Raw genomic sequence first — 23,522 nt, forward strand, 5'->3', positions numbered from 1 at the left:
ACTTGAATCAGGGTGGATGACATCATCACAAACCACACCACTGAGGTGTCCCTGTGTGTCACTCACTACAACTGTACCTAATTTGGTTCAAATCAGTTAGACAGTCCACAAATTAGCCCACTTGCACCTCAAACACTCACACATCCACTATCTTAGATAATATCATCACAAACTATGCCACTGAAGTGCCCCTATGTGTCCCTACAGCTGCAGCAAATTTGGCTCAAATTGGTTAAGGGGTCACAAGTTAGCCCACTTGTGCTTCAAAAGTTTACACAGCCACCATCTTGGACCGGTGTGGATGACATAATCACAAACTATGCCGTTGAGGTGTCCCTGTGTGTCACTCACAGCAACTGTGCCCAATTTGATTCAAATGGGTTAGATAGTCCACAAATCAGCCGGCTGGCACCTCAGACATTCACACAATTAATCTTGGATTGGGATGGATGACATCATCACAAACTACACCAGTGAGGTGTCCCTACAACTGTACCTGATTTTGTTCATATTGGTCCAGGCGTTGTGAAGTTGATGGGGTGGGGGGACACATGGACGGACACACACAGAGAATGCTGGATCTCATAAGCCTACTGGAAAGTAAGCTAAAAACCTAGTTTATGTAGTCCCGTAGACCCATAGTCACAGCTAACCTGAATTAGGAGATGGGTGCTTCTGGGTATTGTGGAGGAAAAGGTTTCTCACCTGGTATGGGCTTCAGAACTTCCTATTTTGCAGAGGAAAGCAGGATTCCAGCCCTGACATTTGCAGGCTTCTGCCTTTGAGCATTGGATCTGGTCAGTTATAGAAGTGGAAACCCCTTAGGGCTCTGGAGATCAACTCCTCCACCTCTGTCTTTTTGAAGGTTTGGTTGATAGACAATTGTTGTCTGAATTGTTGCTTAAGGCAGTGGTTTTCAAACGTGGGTCCCCTGATATTGCTGGACTACATTTCCCAGCATCCACAGCTGCAATGGCTGAAGGATGGTGGGAGTTGTAATCCAATATAATCAGGAAGTTTTTCACACCTGGTTTTTAGTTTGCATCCACCTCTGGAATATGGCATGCATTCACATATTGGCCAAGTTTACCGCGAAGTTCCTGCAAACCATCAGGGAGCACTTCACACACAATCTGGGTTTTTCATCACGCATTAGAATGTAGCCCGATTTATATCTGGGGTAAAAGAATCCACTTCATATTCACAGTGAAGCCTCGCAGTAAACCCGTGGGAAAGCCAGCTGTCTGGGAAAGTTCCAGGGGACCCAAGTTTGAGAACTCATGGCTTAAGGTGTTATTTGTTTGTTTGTTTTTAAATTGGGAGCTTGTATCAGTAGAAAATATACTGCAGTCCTTTAATTTAATCTTAGTTAAACCCATGGGATGGGCAAGCATGCCATCTTCTGCCCAGTCTCCCAATACGCTGGAGATGGTTTGGAGAAACCAGTTAATTTTAATTTCATTCTTGCTTAGTTGAAGAGAGGGTTTTTAAGCCCTAAAGGGGATACTTTATGCTTAAGCACATGCTTCAATTGTTCCATGGTGGAAACTTACCACATGGCTTTCATTTCCCAAATGTTTGTCAAGAGTTTTTCTTTTCTTTTCTTAGTCTGCTTCCAGTTCAGCATTCCAATGTGGGTAGGATATTGGGGTGGTTCCCTTTAATTAGGCCATTACTAAGTCTAATTACAGATATTTTTACCTCTTCATTATGTGACCCATGGATTATGTGGCAATTACTAATTGACTCTGGGAGAGGATTATTATGTAATTTGTGCATCTCAGGGTAACACTTTAATTTTATGGCACAAGTAACCACAGAGTTACCCTGTAACTACATAGTAATTGCACTGCAATCAAATGGTGATAATTACACATAATTATAGTGATCTGTGCCTGGTGAAATTAAGCACTGATCACTACCACCCCACACAAACCACCACTGGAGCCTTCTCTTTTGCACAGACCAAAATGGCGAGAGGAGAAGGTCTCCGGTATTTTACCAAAGGTAGTTTTGCATTCCCAGTTAGAGGGGAGGGCTCCGTTTTCCTGACCCATGAGATTGCTTGCCAAAGCTGCCATTGATATGAATGGGAATAAGCCTGATTTTAGATGAATGAAGAGGCACAGATTTCATTGTGTTTGTGTGCTGTTAATTAAAATGCATTTAAGTCAAGTAAATGCCTGCAGCATTCAGGCACCCCTCTGGACACCCCCTCCCGCTGTTCACAGGCAAATGAAAAGCGGAATCCCAAAGGAGGTTTAGTGTTATTGGAGTTGCTATGGAATTCTTTGCGCCTGCACCAAAGCAATGTCTTGTGCAAGTTAAGCAGACACTTGGTTCTCTAGGAGAGTGCCAGCTTTACAAAGGAGCGAGGGAAGAGAAATCATTCATGCTTTGAAGCTAGGAAGCATAATTCAGTAAGGTTTGCAAGTGGTTTGGTCCCAGCATTGCAACAGATGTTGTAGCAGCTCCTCAGTGAATTAATTCTTCCTCTATTCACACATGCATGCAAAAGGAGCTTTCTGTTTTGTTTGTGATTATTCATATAGCGGTTTGTTGGATCTACTCTCATTTTCTCTCATTTTCTCCCCCTCCTCATCTTCATAAGAAATCCAAATTTCATCATAATAGGGAAGTGTGTTTTTTCTTTCTTTCTGGAGCTAACTGTATCCACAAAGAGAAAGTGGGAGAGGAGAGACAAAGGGCCCAGAAGTATCCCTGCCCCCTAGCAAAGTATGGCAAAGCTGCTAGACCTTTAAAGCTTATGCAGAAGAGTAAAAAAGAACAAAAGTGTTTTAACTATCAAAGCCCTGAGTGTCTGGCTAAGCTACCCTAGGAACAGTTGCTCTGTTCCATGGCTTGTCCAATCCTGTTACCTTTGGTGACTATTGCTCATTTAATACCATGGCTAAATGTTGTGCTGGTTTCTAGGAAGAGAGAAAAGAATGAAGACTTCAGAATCGGTGTGAAAATAGTTCCAAATCCCCTCGTGGAATTGCCTGGTAACTACTGCACATCTTGATTCTTCCCAAACCACAAAGAGAAATACTGCAGGCTAAAGAAAGAAGCAAAGCTCTGTTTGGTGGGACAGAGCCTCTTAGAAAGCAGGGGTGGCTCTTTTGGGGTGATTGCACACACACGAGAGAGCAATTGACAGGATGCCTCCCAAAGTTCAGGTTTGCACCCATTGACTTCGGTGTGGTGAGCCTAAGTGCAATTTAATGCTTTCCCAGAGGCATCACTTTACTCTGAGATGAAAAGGTCTACAGAAATGATGGTGGCAAGTGTTTATCACGGAAAAATGGTGTGGGATATCTGGGCCAAATCCTCACTGAACCTGCACTTTATGTTGACTAAGTGTAGGGAGATATGGTTCCTGTACCTTTAATTGCCGCTGTGTCGAAGTTTAACAGGTGCAGCTTGTCATGCAACACAGAGACTAGATATACCAGCTGAATTTCCTCCCTTCTGTTGAAATATTAAAGGCAGAGGAGACCTGTCCCTGATCACAGTATATGCCTACTGGGTAGCCTGGGGATGGAGGCCAGGGGTTTCTAACAGGTTTGGGAGAAGAGCTCAGATGCAAATCTTCTGGCAGATTCCATCATGAAAGCTATGTATTCATCTAAGATGCATAGCTGAAAGGGTAGGAGGGAGGGAAGAATGGAATCAGCCTTGCCTTATCCTTTTCAGGAAACTGGCCTGGAAACAAAAGCAAAAAACCAGCCGGACTATGTGATGGTTCCACACACACACCCCCGCTCCACCCCTTGGCTAGCCAATTGCATCTGCAGATGGCTGATGTTATTGTCATTTCCAGAGGCATATAAAATAATGCTTGTTGCAGGAGACTTTAAGCTTACCTGCTGCACCTTTATAGGGATGGTTGTAAAACAATTTTTAGGTGGCAGCAGATATTGGTTGGTTGTTTTTCAAGGTTTAATTATGGTATAGACTTCTGGTGCTTAAGTGTGTTGTTGCTGTGACTGCTTGTGTGAGCCACTCTAGTTTCCTTTATTTTAAAAAAGGATGCTTCGCTTTTGATAACCTAAATGTTGCTGAAGCTTTTGGTGAAGTTTTCTTGACAAACGAAAGTGTTAAGCTGCAACCTGGATGATTCTGACTAGCATTTGAAGCAAATAATGCCACATGAAAGCAGAACAGAGTTCATTACTCTGGGGCTTCCCCAAGTCTGGTTTCTCTAGCTCAGTACTAAAAAGGATGGCCCAGCCTAATTAGAAACTGCCTCTCTTTGCTTCTTTAGAATAAGTTGCTTCTTCCTTGTGCTGTGAGTTCGTCTTACGTCTTTTGAAGAAACATGTGAGGATGAAAGCCATTTTCTAGCTGTTGCTTACACAGGGAGAAAATATATTCCTCCCAAAATGTCATGCTAAATATACATTTTGGTGGCTCAGATCAGTTGTACAGCAAAGTGTGTTTAACAGAAATGCCAGCTTCTAGATGTACAATTTGCAATTTTGATTCGCAGGCTGATGGCAAAATTTGCACAGTCAAATCTTCGCTTCCAAGCCAATCTATACATTATGCAGAATGAGGCAGGAGATTGAGGTATGAGACTCCTGTATCATACACCACCTCAGGCTTCATGGGGTTGTATGTATTTATGTATTCATATATGTATTCAAATAATTGAATAGTATACAGTACCAGGGAGGCACATATAGAAAAGAATTTAAGCTCCCCTCCTCTTGTCTCCTATAGAAATTCTTCTATAGAAGAATTTAAGGTCCCCTCTGGCATGCTAGGTTTCTGTCTGTAAGGAGTTTACTTAGGGGATTATTAAAAAAATATTAAGACTGTACAAGTCAGAAGAATTACAAAATCATGTCAAAACACACACACACACACCCCACAAAGGGAGGCAGCCAGCAGTTGCCCCATCTAATATGACAGAAGAATTGCACCAGGTAGTCTGGTGGTGGTGGGTGGTGTGGGGGTTCTTTAAATGCTGGCCCAGCAGTAGTGCAGGCAAAGCTGGGTGGCTACAGAGAATCTTGGCAGCATCCAGGGGCAGGCAGGGAGTGCTGTAGGAGAGGCTGGGAAGAAGCTCAGGGGCCGTAGCAGAAGTGCCTGGAGGCTGTAGTTCCTCCCACAGGAAGGTTCCTTCCTTCCTTTAGGAGAAGCTCTTCAGTAGGCTATAATATAATTGCACAAGTGGTTTGTGCCCCCTCACTCACTGCTGCCATGTAGCTGTTTGCCAGATCTTAGCATGCCTGAGGCAGGGTGCCAGATGATGTCTCCTCCCATTCCCTGTGCCTGCCTCTCTCTCTCTCTCTTTTTTGTGGCAATGGCAACAGTCATCACCACCACTTCAATACCCTGTGCACACAGAAACATTCACAAATGTGGATGTCCATCTCCTGCATGGCAGGCCAATAATATTAAGAGGAAGGAAGCCAAAGAGGACATGACAGAAGGGCAAGAAAGTCTATAGAACATCTTCTGTACTCTGTTGCATTTTCCATTATTTTCTCTTCTGCTTCTTCCCCCTTTACATTACTAGCCTGGCCCAAGGGAAGGAGGAGAGGGCACACTGAGCTTGGAGGATGAAGTGGCAGCAGAGAACCACCTCAGAGTGGGTCTTTGAGCAGTAGCTGTGCCACCATGGCAAAGAGTTGCTTCAGTAGCAGTAGGCGACAGGCAATAGAATGAGGCAGGTAAGGTGGCAGGGGGCATCTTCCTGTTCCACAGTTACCCCAGAAATCTGCAACTTGAGGTGACTGCATCATTTCGCCTCATGAATTTAGAGGCTTATTTTTATTTACGTTCTTAGTCTTTTTGCTATAAACATACGGCCACTATAGTCTAGTGTTTAGTGATGTGTTGAACCTATGTTTGGGTTGTGCAGATTTCCAATGGGGGCTTACATAACTGAATGGCGTCCCATTAAAAATAATTGCTTTTGCACATAGAAAACCAGCATGCCAGGGAGAAAGCTTCCAGCCAAGCCTGCTTCTTCACATAGTGTTTTTCTGTGTTTGAGGAATCTTTGTGGAGGAGTATTCCATCATGTTGAGCCCCTGCCTGCCATTTGAGCCCCTGCCTGCCAGTGAATACGAATATGGCACATATTTAGATTCCGCTTTTCAATAAAAGCTTCCAAAGTGGTTTACATAGATATCAGTGAGTAAATCAAATTGCTCCCTGTCCCCAAAGGACTCATAATCTAAAAAAGAAACATAAGATAGATCCCAGCAACAGCCACTGGAGGGATGCTGTGCTGGGGCTGAAAAGGGCCATTTGCTCCACCCTCCCACTAAATAAAGAGAACCACCACTTTTAAAAGATGCCTCTTCGCTCTGTCAGCAGGGGCAGTGATATAGCCCAAACACTGGTTTTGCCACATCACTGAAAAGTAGGCCCAGAACCAGGTAGCAGCGTATCTGGAATCTTTTCCCCACCCCATGGCAGGATGTGGCAAGGCAATATTGCCACGGTATACCCTGCCAGCCAACCAACACATTTCTCTCTCTTCCCTATATCTGAATCACCATTTGCAATCCCATCCTGTTATGCCCTTGGGCAGGCTTTGCAGAAACATCCAGTTTTGTACAGTTGATAGGCTTATGCCAGTAAAGCATTCTGATACTACAATTCCTGTTAAATTTGAATTGGAGCTGCTTTGATAGAGAATTATTGTTTGATTCATTCAGTTATTTTTAAGAAAATAAGATCAGGTAACAGTGAGATTCTTATCCAGTTATGAAAGGCTGTAACTGGATAAGTCGATGCTTGCAAGGGGGGAAAGGGGTGTGTGTGTCTGAGAGACAGAAGAGATCTGACTTGTTGAGTCTTAGGGTATTCTTACTTGGAGAGTGGGATTCTTACTTAGGGTCAGTGTTCCCCTCTAGCAGGGATTCCCAGATGTTGTTGACTACAACTCCCAGAATTCCCAGCTGCAATGGCCTTTGGCTGGGGCTTATGGGAGTTGTAGTCAACATCTGGGAATCCATGTTAGAGGGAACACTGCTTAGGGCATGAGAGGATCTTGGTTCAAACCCAGACTCTATCCAGGGAGTCTAAGGTGGGCTCTGTCCCCAAGTGAGAGGTCCTATTCTAATAGCAGAGCACATGCTTTGCAAACAGAAACCTCCAGGTTCAGTGCTTGGTATCTTCAGTGAAAGGAAGCTCAGGTGAAATGAAGTGTACAGAATGAAGGAAGTTTGGAAGATACTTAATTGAGACCCTGTGGAGCCATTTCCAAAAGAGCCAAAAGCATTGGTAGGACCAATGGTCTGATTTCACACTTGGCAGCATCAAGTGTTTATATAATTAGCAGAATTCTAGTGCCCTTGAGCTCCCAAACAAACTGTGCATAATAAAACATGAAGACAAGTATAGATAGGAACATACACTGAGTTCCCAAATTCAAACCCATGCCTGATGTCAACATCCTTCGTTGTGTCATGTTCTTCCCACCAGTAGGGCGGCTTGTGCCATTCCTACGCACACGGATCCAGGTTGCAGCAAGGCTGCGAGAAGAGCCAGATGATAGTGCAGATGGCAGATGACAAATCTGGCAAGGTTTGACGAGTGGAAATTGCTTGCTCTAATTGCTTGTCAAGTCCAGTACCTACGTTCGAGTTAAGGACTTAAGCTCACGGCAAAACAACATGAGAACAAAATAAAGAAAAGGCTGGTAGAGACTGAGAAGGAAAGAATGGAGGGCAGCTAATTTATCCCCAGCCTAAGGTAGAAAGATGGTTTTGGCAAAGCCTAAAGAGCTTGTAACTACTTGCACACATGATGTAGACCCTCAGGCATATATTCACAGTGATGCATATTTAAACAAAGCAATGCATTTAATGTTGGGTGGTAAGACTGAGCAGGATTCAGTGACCAAGAATGAAATCTCCTATATGTCTTTATGTAGTCAAGAGGGCTGTGCAATATCTGGCCTGAAAATGACTCAATGAGGACCATTCCAGAGGGTATTGAACTGCATCTGAAATAGGGAAATATATTTCAGTCCAATATTATCCAATACTATTTGGGGAATTCTGGAGCATTCTGGAGCTCCAAATGGCAGCAGGAGTCCACATTTCCCCCTTGATTGCGGTGGTGGTGGTGTGTGTGGGGGGGAGCCATCTTCTGCCATCTATCTGCCTGCCCCCCCCCATGCATTTATTTATTTTTAAACCTTTTTGAGCCAGTTATTTTATCTACAATTTTAAAGAATAAAGTTCTAGATTTTTGGATGTTACATCAATTCCCCTGAGATCCTCAGATATTACATCACTTTTCTTCCACGATTCTCTGAGAGTATAATGTCTTGGTTACTTTTTAAAAAATAATTTTAAAAAATGGATGGTTGGATATACTTGTAGTTAAAGACACAGAGGCTAGCCATCTTTACTTACTTGTGTGCCAACTTATAGATAGATAGATAGATAGATAGAGTGATTTTAAAAAACCTTCCCTATAGACTTCTATGGGAATCCTCACCAATAGAAAAATCAGATTCTAAATTCAATACCAGAATTCCGAAGGGCCCAAAGGACCCAGAACCGATATATGTGGTTCAGGATTGGATCCAATCCAAAATTTTCATGGCCTTAGTATCCAGTCCAGATCATGCATGGCCCTAGTAGTCAACATTTTGTTGCCACTATGGTTGATTTGAACATGTCTGCTTCATTTCCAACCACGAGTACAACATGCCATACAGCATGAACTGTCTCCTAAAAAGTATGTTCAAGAGCTAAGCAGTGAATTGGAGAATATTTCTGAAGTATTCATTCTTGACTAATTGCTTGCATTACTTCACTCATTGCTACTTCTCCTATTGCAGAAACAAAATTGCTTACTGGTTTGGAAAAAAATATTTTTGTGTGATGAAGCAGTAATCTCTTCTTAAGTTGCAGGATACATATAAAAGTACATGAGTCACCTTTTCCACCTTGCCTGAACCATGGGGGCAAGTACGGTCATCATGAGAAATATTCTGAAATCTTCCTTCAAGTAATTTAGAGGGAAACACAATATAATGCACCAGCATGAATGCTCTTCAATATTTCAAAACTGTAAGATTAAAAGGATATCTTTTGGATTAGATTCAGTGGAGTGGACCTATATACAGAGCTCTCTGTTATAAACTGGGGCCAAACTCAGATCCCTTTGCAGCTCTATATCTCATATATGTTGTTTGATAGCCATCTTGGCGTTCTGATATTTCAGCAATAATGGAAGGATTTGTCAAACTTTCAATGATTATTGCAGAAGTAGAAAACATGGCACCTCATCCTGGCAGAAAGCTGAGAGACATTAAAGCAAGTATATGGTTCCATGGATTTCACTTGCCTTTCCATCCCTGCTAACTGGATAAAATGATGATTCTCTCAAATTTAGGAGGAGGAGACAAAATGGCCGTACTCAGCCGCCGCACAAGCGTCCTTCCACTGGCTATTGCTTGGTTTTCTCTGTGTATCTTTTAAGAGGGAGAGGGAACCATCTTGTTTTTTGGGGGTGGGGTTTGTCGTTGTAAACCACTTTGAGAACTTTTTTGTTGAAAAGTGGTATATAAGTAATAGTAATAATGATGATTGAATGGTGCCATGAATCAAATGAATACATAATTTTTATGTACTCAGTTAATGTACATAAGAACATAAGAAGAAGAACATAAGAAAAGCCTTGCTGGATCAGGCTCAAGGCCTATTTAGTCCAGCTTTCTGTTTGGGAATTCCACAGGCAAAAGTTGAGGGCATGCCCTCTCTCCTACTGTTATTCCCCGGCAAGATCTAGAGGCATTTTGCCTTTGAGGCTGGAGGTAGCCTATAGCCCTAAGACTAGTAGCCATTGGCAGGCCTATCTTCCGTGAATTTATCTAGACCCCTATTAAAGCCATCACCACATCTTGTGACAGCGAATTCCATAGGTGATTATGCACTGTGTGAAAAAGTACTTCCGTTTGTCGGTTCTAAATTTCTTGGCAATCGGTTTCATGGGATGACCTCTATTTTAACTGGTTAATTGGGGTATTAACAGAGGCCAGCAGGGAGGGGAAACCACCGGATACCCCTGATGGCCTTAGAGAAGCCCCCTGGAGGGGGTGAATAAATTTTATTTTTTAAAAAAACTTAGAACACCCCACCCCCATCCCCGAACAGGCCGGGGAGGCAGGCTTCGGTTCAATAATGAACCATTGAACCAAGCCGATTTGATGTCGATGTTCGATGTCACATTGGGGATGTTTGCACATCCCCAATGTGAAGTTGGGTTTTTTTGGCCCAATATTCATCACTTGCTTGTATTGAACCACATTTGCCATTTTATTGCCCATTTCTCCAGTTTGGAGAGATCCTTTTGGAGCTCCTCACAATCTTTTTTGGATTTCACTAACCTAAATAATTTGGTGTCAACTGCAAATCCGGCCACCTTGCTGCTTACCCCAACTTCTAGATCATTTATGAACAGGCTAAAGAGCACCGGTCCCAGTACAGACTCTTGGGGTCCACTTCTCACTTCCCTCCATTGTTAAAACTGTCCATTTATACCTACTCTGTTTCCTGTTTTTCAACCAGTTACCAATCCACATATGAACCTGTTCCCTTATCCCACGACTGCTAAGTTTTCTCAAGAGTTTTTGATGAGGAACTTTGTCAAAAGCTTTTTGAAAGCCAAGATATACTATGCCAACTGGATCACCTTTATCTACATGTTAAAACTGGGCCTTCATATGCTGTCTGTCTTCTGCTATTGCAAGTGATCTGCTTGCTTGAGCAGCATAACATGTAAGCTGATGGACGATGCTGCAGCAGAATTCTATAACCGCAGGAGCTCCAGAATACTTTGCTGACAATGGAGCTTCAGCCACAATATTCTGCTTTATAATCCCTAACTCATTTGTGTTACTGTTCACATAAGCAAACTATTTGCAAGAACTGAAAGGAAGAAGAAAAGCAGCCACTTTTAAATGTGTGAATAGGTCCTCAGTCTGAGATAAAACAGAAACAAACCTGTGATGGACACTGGACTGGGTGGATATTGCTCTAAGGAAGAAGTGAGCAACCTCAGGATATTTTAACTTATCCTCCAAGTGATCTGAATGTAGCAATAGTTGTAGCAGACTGGGAAAGACAGAGCCAAGCAACCTCTCCCAAGACATCCTTGTCTCTGTCTGGAAGCTGATTAGCTTGCATTCAGGACAAAGGTCTCATCTGGAAATGGCCTAACTACTACACAGTTCATTTCCTTGCTTTCAAGTCAAGCAAGTTCCTTGCTTTCAGCTTCAAAATGACCTCTTTACAATTTAAATGGTTGTCTCAACACACACTGACACAGATACACACATTCCTCTTTCTTTAAGAATCATAATCTGCTGCATTAGAATACTAGCTGAAATGTCCAATGTGCCAGTGTATGTATGTGTTTCCCCATGCCTTCCAGATGACTGAGTTCTTGTACCAACCAAATGATTTAAGTTAATAAAACACGATAAGGAAAAGCTTACAAACTGATTGCAGTTGTATTCGAAAGAGGGCTGCGTGTTGGGTAGCTGGCACGGGGAAGCGAATTTTCAGTTCTCTTTTCATAAACGGACTTCTGAAATCAATAGGCTTGATCTTGTAAGTGATGCCTTGTGTATATACAGCCTGATTGGCAAATCAATGGCCAGATGAAAGTCGTGCTGCACTCAGGCAAGGTTTCATGTAGAGAACCACAAATTGTTATCTTTCCTAGGGCCCTGTTAAGTAGGATTTCTCTGTGTGTGTGTGTGTGTGTGTGTGTGAGAGAGAGAGAGAGAGAGAGAGAGAGAGAGAGAGAGAGAGAGAGGTATAAGCTTCAATGGCTTTAAAAAGTTGCAAGTTTGTCCTGTTGAGAACTGAGTAAAGCACATGGAGGTTTAGCATTAAGGACAGCTAATTAGTTGTTTGTTTGTTTTTAAGAATGCAGGTTTCAGCAAATTGTGTTTTTGACACTACTCATAACAAAAATCTAATGGCATTTCTGTTAACATAACATTATTCATAAGCAATTATTTAAATTTGGTCATAGCAGATAGTTTGCTCCCCACAACTTCTTGTTTTCTGTTGTCCATGGGAACCTGGAAAGGAGCTTTGTAATGGGTTAAAATGGCCACAAGAGCAAGCATCACCAGGAGCATTTCCAGATGGTGCTGTTAGTTGACATCTATACATCCATACATCGGGAATGGAGGTGTACGTTCACATATCAACCCAATTTACCCTGAAGTCCCTGCAAGCTATTGGGGAGCACTTCACACACAATTCAAGTTTTTTATTGAACCTTAGAGCCCGATTTATGTCCAGGGTAAAAAAATCACTTTTTGCGTCGGTTTTTTGGGGGGGGCAAATTCGAGCTTGCAGTAAACCTGTGGTAAAGCCTGCTGTCTGGAAATGCTCCAGGGGAAGGTATCCAAGAACAGGAAGGCTCCCAGTATTTAACAATATGCATCATTGAGAAAGCATGAGGTCCCAGGAGACAAAAGACATGATTGTTTTTTGGGGAGCATTCAAGGCCACATGAGCCTTCTCCCATTTACAATACTGCAAAAAGGCACCTTAAAGCAATCAGTCAGGCTGGAACCACTAATTAAGCAGGCAGACTCAAGCCAAAATTCTCATTATCCTGTCTGATCACCTGAACAGGCACAGGAGGACACATGTTCGTATGGCCCTATCAGTGTCGTTTCTCTGCATGATTAAAGGCTATTTCCAGCCCCATTATCTTCCTAGATGTGACCTAAATCACAAAAATCCCTATATAAGAGACCCCTTTCCCCCTCATGTTTTCAGAACTGGATCACTTAAGAACTGGATCAGAGAGGGAGAGAGAGATGTTAGCTGGTTCTCTAGAGCAATCACCTTTGGGACACTGCTCTCTAGGCCTGCCTCTGTGGTAGCTTAGCAGAATGTAGCTTTTTCCCTTTTCTGTGTATATATCTTGCTTGTTTGCTTGCATATGGTAAAGTACACACTTTATGATATAACAAAAAGTAAAGTTAATCTAGAATTTTTAAAACCAGTCAAGATTTTTGTTAAGCCTAATCCAGTTGATCTCATTACATCAGAAGCAGAGGCGTAACTAGGGAAAACGGCGCCCGGGGCAAGCACTGAAATGGCGCCCCCCCGCCCCCCTCCCAACATACTACATTATACTTAGGTTTTTCCTCACAAGCGCCCGCCGCCACCGCCAAGCCAGGCCACTGACTGGCCGCCAGGTGCCAGCAAAGCAATGGGGGGGGGGCGCAGGCGGCGTGGAAGGGACCGCTCATGGGGAAGGGGGCACCGGCGTGCTTCCTTGACTGCTGCAGCGCTGCTGCACTGAGCAGGAAACATTTGTATTAACAAAAATTTTTTAAAAAAATTGGTCATGGCGGCGCCCCCCACGTGACCAGAAAAGATGGCGCCCGGGGCATGTGCCCCCCTGCCCCCCTATAGTTACGCCTCTGATCAGAAGTCCTAAAATGGAACACCTGATCATGACCATCCCAGTAGCATGGGAAGCCTTGGGTGGTTCCTGTACCAGCCTCTGTCTTGCTTGAAACAAATGACAAAAGAGGCAAAGGCAGCTTATAGATTTGTCCTTTCAGAATAGACACAGGTTCTCTCTTCCTCACTCGAAATCTGGAGGAAAACTGTTTAATACCTGCTTGGGGCAATCAGTATTTCAATGCTTTTATTTCAGACATCCACACTGGGGGCTTGAATATTCTGTTTTGAATGTATATCTGTAAGTGCTTAAAATTGGGAGACAGCAGCTGGAGTTGGGTGACACATCCTCTGTTGAGACTTCAAAATCGGATATTTCCATTTCTAACAATTACATGTATAGCTGTATTTTGTCAAATTCTAGCAGTGTTGCTCCATGCTTGCTGTCAGGGCCTCAGAGTGAATGCCAAACATAAAGCACCCTGCTGCCTCACTCAGCTATATGCATGCATGTGCAATTGACTCTTAATTTCTTTAGTTTTCTTTTGACACACTCGCACACAGGTGCTGTGCATTAATAATAATACTTGGAATAAAGTATATAGTTTCTTAATGTTCAGAGCACTTCAAAAGCCTTATCATAGGCCTGCTCTACATGCAGGCAAGTGAGAATAAGTAGGAGAAAGGGCTGTACCACTTCTATTCAGACTGTATAAGTGTTATACCGTTTTTGACATCTCCCCCTTGAGCTAGTTTTCTGCTTTCCAAGAGGTATTTTTTTGTTTTAAAGATAAACATTTAAAATGTTATTCCCCTCCCTCGCCATAGACTGCAGTGGCACAGTCCATTTTATCAACTGCGGAAATTGCCACCTCATCCCGCAGCTGTGTAGATCAGGCATCCTTACAACTGCCCTCTAAGGTGGGTTGATATTATTATTGTCGCAGGGGAGGGGTAGAAGCTGATGTCTACGGCCATCAATTGAGTTCATGGCTGAATTAAGATTTGCACTTGGGAAGTTGATCTCTCACTTTTGCGCTTAGCACTTGGGATGTTAATCTCTCATTTTTTTAGCCACTAAACTATGATGGTATCCTATATTACTTGGGCTGTGTGTCATGACAGATCTAACACACATGTGGAACGTGTCATGCCCTTCGCTGGGCATTATTAGAAGGATTTCTGCAACAACAGCAGGAAGCCTATTGTGGTGTTTTTGGTTAACCCATTCTTTGATCCAGGCCAACTTTTGAATGAGGCTTTAGTTACTTGTATTCCAGTCCTGGAGTAGAGGTGAGGCTAACAAACAGCCAGCAGCAAGAGCATGGAAAAGCAGTCTGCACTTGCCTCTCTGTACATAATATCTATTTCATTTAAACTATTAATATTCTGGATTCCAGAGAGAGCTAGCGTGGTGTAGTGGTTAGAGTGCTGGACTAGGACCGGGGAGATCTGAGTTCAAATCCCCATTCAGCCATGAAACTTGCTGGGTGACTCTGGGCCAGTCACTTCTCTCGCAGCCTAACTTACTTCACAGGGTTGTTGTGAGGAGAAACTTAAGTATGTAGTACACCACTCTGGGCTCCTTGGAGGAAGAGCGGGATATAAATGTAAAATAATAATTAAAAAATTCCATTCCACTGATTTATCCTTGCATACCACACAGAACCAGAACTGTCAGGGAGCTCCCTGCTTTCATTCCAGAACTCTGGCATTGATTTGACATGTCTGTTGGATGTTGCCACTTCCCAGCCCTCTCCTCCTCCCCCACACCCTTTACCTTTGTCTGTGGGGCAGGGGACAAGATTCATCACTTCCTCTTTGCTCTGGAGGGAGGATGTCGCACACAGAGAAAGCTGCACTCTATGGCTCCCATTCAAAGGGACCTTCTTGTTTCCACTTAAAAAATAAAATAAAAATCTGCCTTCTAGGTCCCTTAGTGTCGCAAGTGCTTCTAGGATTTATAGTTTTTATCTGAGGCTGCTGGCATGGCTACTCTTGAATCAGAATTAGATACTTTGAGCCATGCATAGGCCTATATATTACCATTGTTAAGCCTCCACTCCAACTTTAATGTTGGTTTTCTCCCCAGTCTTTTTAATTCTTTGCTACATGAAATGCCATGATGTTTCTTTTTCTCAAAAACAAAAAAAAAGTCTTAGTCTTTCTACTCACATCATGAAAGAGGAGGAAGGCACTTTCTTGTAGGCAGGTACAAAAGACATTTGAACATAGAGTAAGGAAATGCTTTACAAAACCTACCGTAGTGAGCTTGCAGAGAACCTTAATGATTCTGACCTCCAGCAGGGATTCTGACACTATTCTCGATTAAGCCAGAACTCCTTTGTTCTGGACCTGTGATTTTCCAGCAATGCAGGGATCATTTTGCATGGTTAGTTATATCTTCCAGATTTTTATTGTTAAAGGAAATAGTTGTGTCAGTTTTCTCTGTCTATAAACTTCCATGTGAATAGGAAAGGCCCCCTTTGCTCTATCTGGGAGCTCCTGTCCCACATGGGAAAAAGAGAAACAGCACATTCTTGTACATCTGGAACTTATTCACCAGAAACTTGCTTGTTAGGAATGTTGTCAGTAAATAGAAAGAGAATTTCTCCCTACTTTGCTTGTCTTTTAGTGTTTTACTCCAGAATGCTATACGATAATGGTATTGACATAAAAGGGTGTTTTCTGAAGGACATCTTATTGCTGGGGATATCTCAATAAAACTGCAGGTTCTTCACAATGTCTATTTTCTCCAGTTTTCCTGGCACAATTTTTGTTTTCAAAACATTAAATTATTTCCTAAAAAGCAATCCAGTCTGTCCTGTTTTGTTTCTTCTTTGGGAAAACATTTACATAGCTATGAAGCTGAGGATCGAAATGGATGTCATGCTGTCTCACATTTTTTCAAAAGGCATGAAATTAAGAAATCCCTGGGGAATCGTCTTTGGATGAGACATTGAGTCAGTCACCTTTTTGGTAGGGCATCCATAGGCAACATGTTACTCATCTAATGGATATATTGAGAACTCGGTGAGCTTATGTATCCCTTGTGAAGCAGCTAGGTTAGCATTTAGCGGCTAATACTTGCATTTCACTATGCCATTGAGTAGTCCAGATTCCTGGATCTGCCAAGTCTGAAGTTAAGATCTGAATCTTAAGTGGGAGAAATCCAATATGAGATTTGGAGGCAGAGATTCCCCTAGATGATGTTTTCTTCTTTGGATATTTCTTCAGGCACAGATTGGGGAAAGAAATTGATTTTTCTTCTGGCTTGCTTCTTTTTAGATACTGTGATTAGGATTAAGTTAGTCATGACTAAACACCATGGAAATAAATGAGACAAGTTAGGCAAGACTTACTTAAGTCCTATTACTTTTGATGGCACTTAATGATGACTAGTTTAGTCTGGATCCTAACTCTCTGGAAAAGATATAGAACCTTTGCTATGGTTTGTTGTTTGTGTTCTGCCTTTAGCGCTCATAGGGCAGGCCTGCACAACATAAATCCCAAGGGCTGGATCTAGTCCCAGTGTAGGAATATCCTGCAGCCAGTGACGATCAGTAGAGGCTCAATGCAGTTGGGTGTTTGAGGCCAGATAAGATGCATGTGGCAGTGATGGACTGATGAGCAAATGAGTCAGTTACTGCTGCTGCAGCAGCAGCAGCAGCAGCAATAGTTGGAGTTGGAATAGCAGTGGCAGCAGCATGAGGCCGGCACAGGCAGAGCACACCCCAGAAAGGCAGGGGTTCACTCATTCAGTCAGTTCCCTCTTCTCTGAGAGGGGCATCCTCTTCAGAAACCGTCTTTCAGTGCTATCCTGTGCATGTTTACATGGAAATGCATTCCAGGTGTCTGCAGTGAGACTTACTCTCAAGTTGGATTGCCAGATCCAGATGGTGAAAAAAAGTCAATATCCATCACCAAGAAAGCGGGAATGTTGGATGCTTTTCACCAAACAAGTCTCCAAAAAGTCTCCACTTCACATAAAGTTTGCATATTTATGTATTTCATTTCATTTCACTTCATTTCGATCTTCCTTCAAGGAGCCCAGAACAGTGTACATGGTTATGTTTATCCTCACAACAACCCTGTGAGGAAGGCTAGGCTGAGATGTGTGACTGGCCCAGAGTCACCCAGTGACTTTCATGGCTGAGTGGGGATTTGAACTCGTCTCCCTGGTCCTAGTCGAACACTCTAACCACTACACCACACTGGCTCTCATATGTTTCTCAGTATTGTATATGCATGTGTTGATTAAAAAATTGGATAATATGAGAAAAAATACAGCTCACCACTGTGAAGCTGAAAACCAGGTGAGCTGTATGTCTGCTGTCTAGGTGCAGAGTTCTCAAGACCCCTGCTTCCCAAATGTAAATTCATCCCCTGGTTAGGTTCACACACACAACCCCCCCCCCAGTCCTCTGTCCTTCTCCCGCAAGGGTCACCCAACCTGCTCTCCCCAGTCAGGCCAGCAACTTCACCTCTTGGCTCAAGGCAGGGCAGCCAGCTGGCTACCGAGGCAGCCTCTTTGTGTGCTGGTGCAGCGGTGCCTGCATTTTTCCCCACTCGCTTGCTGTTCTCTAAGGCTACAAACATTTATATATGGCTTTTCATCAAGGTTATCAAAATGGTTTGCAAAGGAAAATAAATAATAAGATGCTCCGCTTTCCTCAAAGGGCTCACAATCTAAAAAGAAACACAAAGTAACACCAGCATCAGCCACTGACTGGGGTTGGATAAACACAATAACCCCACAATAAACGAAGAGATTCACCACTTTTAAAGATGCCTTTTTACTCCGTTAGCAAAGCTAACTGAGTAAAGTTAGCTAGCTAAGTGCTGACTTCTCACTGCTGCCACCACCACCACATGAAGGAAGCAAGCTGCACCTGCTGGGCCCACCCATCCTTGATCTGGCATCACGTGGCTCTGCAACCTGCCGCTGAAGCAGAACCTCCCCTCTGGCTTCCCCATTGGATGGATGGTCAGTTCAGTAGGAAGGGGAAGGAGGAGACAGAGGAAGAGAAGCTGCTCATGAGAGCAAAGGGTTCTGAGCGAACAAAATGTTCCAGCTGCTCCCCAGAACTTGGAGAGGAGAGCTGGTCTTGTGGTAGCAGGCATGACTTGTCCCCTTAGCTAAGCAGGGTCTGCCCTGGTTGCATATAAAAGGGAGACTAGAAGTGTGAGCAATGTAAGATATTCCCCTCAGGGGATGGAGCTGTTCTGGGAAGAGCATCTAGGTTCCAAGTTCCCTCCTTGGCTTCTTCAAGATAGGGCTGGGAGAGATTTCTGCCTGCAACCTTGGAGAAGCCGCTGCCAGTCTATGTAGATAATACTGAGCTTGATGGACCTATGGTCTGACTCAGTATATGGCAGTTTCCTATGTTCCTAATTTTGGACACCACAACAAATCCAAAAAAGTCATTTGGTCTCAAAAATAGTTTCTATTCCTCCTAACACACACAAAAAGTTATTTGGTCCCCCAAATAGTTGCATGTCCACTATAAGAGTCCCTTGTTGGCAACTCTACTCTCAAGTAAGCATGCTTAGGATTGTAGCCTGAAAGCAACAGCAATTTAGGGAGGGGTGAGGGCTTGGCATTTGTTTAGGGCTGACATATACTCCTGGTGCCCCACAGCCTGAGCAGGGAAAGGGTCTATTTTCTGGCCACTATCCTTGACTAAAACTGTGGGTCCCTTGATGAGACAAGAAGATCCACAAATAGCTAATTATTTCTTTCATTAATATCGTTAATTGATTTTAATGTAGTAATGTGCTGAAAATTGAACTTGGCTCCCACACACCAAATAATGGTCGATTCTTGTCCCCTGGGGGATTTGAGTTTTCTGCCCCTTCTCTAGGGGATGGTGAGGATTCAGATGACAATTTAGTGACTGCTCCTGGCCACATAAAACCTAACTGTGCCTTCTCCAGTTCCCCTGGATTTCAGATTAGTTGCTGCAAGGAGTAATGGCTGTCTCTTTGCTAGGGGTGTGCATGGAAACCGTATGGTGTTGATTCAAAGGCAGGGGAGGGTGAACTTCCCCTTCCTCTGTCTCCTCCCCCTCCCCCCCGCTGGTGCTTCGTTTGTAAAGACACCATTGGGGCGGCAGCATACCTCCCTGCAGCCCCATCCCCTCCTTGGCCAGAAGTGCTGGGTATGCATGCACACGCCGGGTGTGCTTGTGTTGCACTTGCATGTGTGTCCAATGTGCACACGAGTGAGCATGGCATCTGTGCGCCCAGCACTTCCGGCCAAGGAGGGAACGGGGCGGCAGGGACGTATTCTGTAGCCCCTACAGAGTCTTTACAAATGGAGCACCGGCGAGGGGAGGAAGGAAGCGGAGGAAGAGGTAAGTGCACTCTCCCCCGCCATTCGAGCCTTCGAACCACCCGGTGTCTGAACCTGTTCAGAGACCCGTAAAAGGGTGCACATCCCTACACTTTGCATGACTGGAGGCAACAGATGACATGCACTTCCACATAGGCTGAGCCATGTCATACTCAGCAGCCATGAAGTCAGATCCATTGAACCCTCCCACTGCCTGCTCCACTGATATTTTTTCAGTGACATTCACTGAGAGGCGCAGTTGCAGCTTCTTCCAGTCCCACTTCATATGCACCCCTCTTGAAAGCCTAATGTGGATGATCCTAGCTGCCAGAGTAGTATGCATGCAGATTACTGAGTACAGTGGGGCTTTTCTAATTTCCCTACTAAATCCCAGGTCTCCTATCCTATGGGCTACATTGTTACACAAGCAGGTTATGGAAGCAGGTTTTGAAATGTGTGAGCATTCCAAAAGCATATTTTAATGTGGTGGAGGAGGGGCAGCTGGATGGCTTATTATCAGGAGGGTCAGAAAACCCATTGTGTGCGTGGAAGGTCTTGCCTGGGCATCAATGGTCTTGCTGGATCATGGCCTATACTTGCATCAAACTGTTACTTCTGTTGTCATGTTGCGTTAATACATGGAGTTATGAAGCATATTCTAATTGAAGGTGTCATGTCTGCAAGGTCTGTTTGCTTGTTTTTGCTTCTGTAAGATATTTATATTGGCTCTAACATATTATTTCCCACCTCTTTTTTGCAGTTTGTGCTGGCACCGAGAACAAGCTGAGCTCTTTGTCCGACCTTGAGCAACAGTATCGTGCATTACGCAAGTACTATGAAAACTGTGAGGTGGTAATGGGCAACCTAGAAATCACAAGCATTGAACATAATCGAGATCTCTCCTTTTTACGGGTAAGGGACATCTCTGATGTATGTGGAGAAGCATCAAGTAATAAGCCGACAAACTGAGGCAGTGTACAAGTGATATCTCTCCAGAGATGTGTAGGTGGCATTGTAGAGCTGTATTGCATGTGATACACATGTTCGTGGTTTTTTGTGTCCTGCCACACAGTCTCTGCTTAAATGGATGTTGTCGGTTTTCAGAGTGCTGTGATCTGTTTTGGTGTCACTGTCGCAGGTGTCTGTGTATAGCCTATGATGAGTAACATGCACAACACCCTTCTCTAATTGCTGGAGCAACATGAGACCTCTTCAAACACTTTTTTTTTTAGTACAGCACAAGAAAGATATCTCCATGCATACGCAAATAAAGTTCAGTCTGCAAGGGGTTTGCTATGTGAGTGATCAGTATAGTCAGTTTCAGCACTTCATGGACTTAGATGATCATCTTGGTCATCTAGAGCTACAGATCCCATGATCCCTGACTTGTGCAGCCCTGCTCTAGAGGAAGTGGCTGCAATTGAGAAAATGGAGCAAAGAGTCTTTCCCCCATGCAGCAAAGCTTCTCTCCCCCTACCCAAAACTATATTTATACAATGATCAAGCTTCCAAAACTGGGTTAAAGCTACTGTTGTGTTATGACAAAAGGGAGGTTGTTCTGATTGCTTTGCAGAAAGAATAATCTGATCACAGCTTGCTGACTGCATTACATAGGCAGAGAATGAAGCCTTGGCACATATCGTGTGAGAGCAAGCAATCATCAGGGTTGATGTTATATGCTGCACTTAACAGAACTGCATAGGTAGGGATGATATGTATTAGAAAACATCTATATGTTAGAAAGCATTCAAGGGTATTATTATACTACGGGTATATACATGCATAAAAGGGGTAAAGGTAAGTGTGTTGTCAAATCGATTTCAACTCCTGGCACCCACAGAGCCCTGTGGTCTTCTTTTGGTAGAACATGGGGTGGGGGTGGGGCGGGTTACCATTGCCTTTTCCTGTGCAGTAGGAGATTGCTGCTACTAAATCGCTGCTGCCCAATATAGTACCAGCAGGTATTCAAACCAGCACCCTTCTGCTAGTTATTTATTTATTTATTTAATACATTTCTATACTGCCCAAAACGCAAGTTCTCTGGGTGGTTTACAAACAATAAAAACAGCCAATAAAAGATTAAAACATTTCAACTATTAAAATTAAAAGGTTAAAACTGTTAACACAATTAAAACAGTATCTAATTAAAAGCCTGCGTGAACAAATGCATCTTGACTGCCATTTTGAAAGTTGTAAGAGATGGGGAGGCTCTTATTTCAGCAGGAAGTGAGTTCCAAAACCTCGGGGCAGCAATGGAGAAGACCCGTCCATGAGTAGCCACCAGACAAGCCGGTGGCAACTGCAGACAAACCTCTCTAGATGATCTCAGTGGGCAATGTGGTTCATAGTGAAGAAGACGTTCTTTTAAATAGCCAGGGCCCAAGCTGTTTAGGGCTTTATAGGTTATAACCGAAACCTTGTACTCTGCCCGGAAACTTACTGCCAGCCAGTGTAGATGTTTTAAGATAGGAGTGATATGGTCTCTCCGAGATGACCCAGAGACCAATCTGGCCGCCAGAGGTGTATCTAGGGAAAACAGCGCCTAGGGCAAGCACTGAAATTGCCCCCCCCCAAATATCTGACACCTATCTTTCAGATAACTTCATCATAATATCAGCTCAAAAATAAAAGTCAAGCTTGCTAATCTTTTAATTAACAAATTATGGCACTACCTGAAAATTATAACTGCACCTTACTTGCTTTCACTGATGCAAATTGCTGAGGCAGCACAGATATAGCCTTCTTCAGAAAGCAGGAATCACACCTATCAGCTATTCAGAGAGGTACTGGAGACTGGATGTAGTCCTTACATTCCCTGATCAGCATTTTTATTGCATTCCAAATCCAGCAGTGTGTATTAGCAACCCCTTGCCCCCACCCAGCTGCTATCTGCCAGCAAGCAGCAACATTCACATTTTTTATATCCCACTCTTCCTCCAAGGAGCCCAGAGCAGTGTACATAAGTTTCTCCTCACAGCAAACCTGTGGAGTAGGTTAGGCTGCGAGAGAAGTGACTGGCCCAGAGGCATCCAGCAAGTCTCATGGCTGAATGGGGATTTGAACTCGGGTCTCTCTGGTCCTAGTCCAGCACTCTAACCACTATCAAGGCAGTGTGTGCACACCTGCATTCAGAGTGGGGCCTTACAGCCTCAGCGCCTCCTCCAAAACACAAGTCAGCCTACATACAGCTACAACATGCAATGAAAACAAACAAAAAACCCCACTCCATCTTAAGAGTAAGATACACAAAATGAGCAGGCAGGGCTATTGCTGAGGAATCTCAAGGTTAGGGCAAGGAAGAGAGAGAAACTAATAAATTAATTCTTAAGGGGTACACTTATGAACAATTCTGGAATGTTAATCAAACTGTCCCCTCCTTTCCCCTTCCAATACATCAGAGCAAACAGCATAGGAAGAGAGATTTTGTTTATCCATGTGCCCATTTTTTAAATTTATATTTACACATATATCCCGCTCTTCTTCCAAGGAGCTCAGTGTGGTGTACATGGGTTTTTTTATCCTCACAACAGTCCTGTGAGGTAGGTTAGCCTGAGATATACATGACTGGCCCAAAGTCACCCAGTGAGATTCATGGTTGAATGAGGTTTCAAACTCAGGTCTTCCCGGTCCTAGTCCATCACTCTAACCACTACACTATGCTGGCTCTCAGGAAAAGTCACAAAGAAATCCATCAATTACACTTGTATTCATCCACCTCATAGAAGCGGTCTCCGCATATTAAGCTTTTTAAGGTTTCTTTTGGTGACTGC

The 23,522-nt window shown here is 43.5% G+C and overlaps 1 protein-coding gene across 5 annotated transcripts in view; it reads left to right on the forward strand.

Moving 5' to 3' along the window:
• ERBB4 (erb-b2 receptor tyrosine kinase 4) overlaps nt 1-23,522 on the forward strand; it is a 1,268,185-nt gene that overhangs the window by 485,292 nt on the left and 759,371 nt on the right. For 4 of the 5 annotated variants that reach the window (XM_053283383.1, XM_053283386.1, XM_053283382.1 and 1 more), the window contains exon 2: nt 20,513-20,664. In XM_053283383.1, coding sequence (XP_053139358.1) covers nt 20,513-20,664 — 152 coding nt within the window. Of the gene's footprint in view, nt 1-1,948; nt 2,008-20,512; nt 20,665-23,522 lie in introns of those variants that run through there. The other variant, XM_053283384.1, reaches the window with a different exon arrangement.

Source organism: Hemicordylus capensis, chromosome 1, assembly GCF_027244095.1.
Source record: "Hemicordylus capensis ecotype Gifberg chromosome 1, rHemCap1.1.pri, whole genome shotgun sequence".
Taxonomy (NCBI): domain Eukaryota; kingdom Metazoa; phylum Chordata; class Lepidosauria; order Squamata; family Cordylidae; genus Hemicordylus; species Hemicordylus capensis.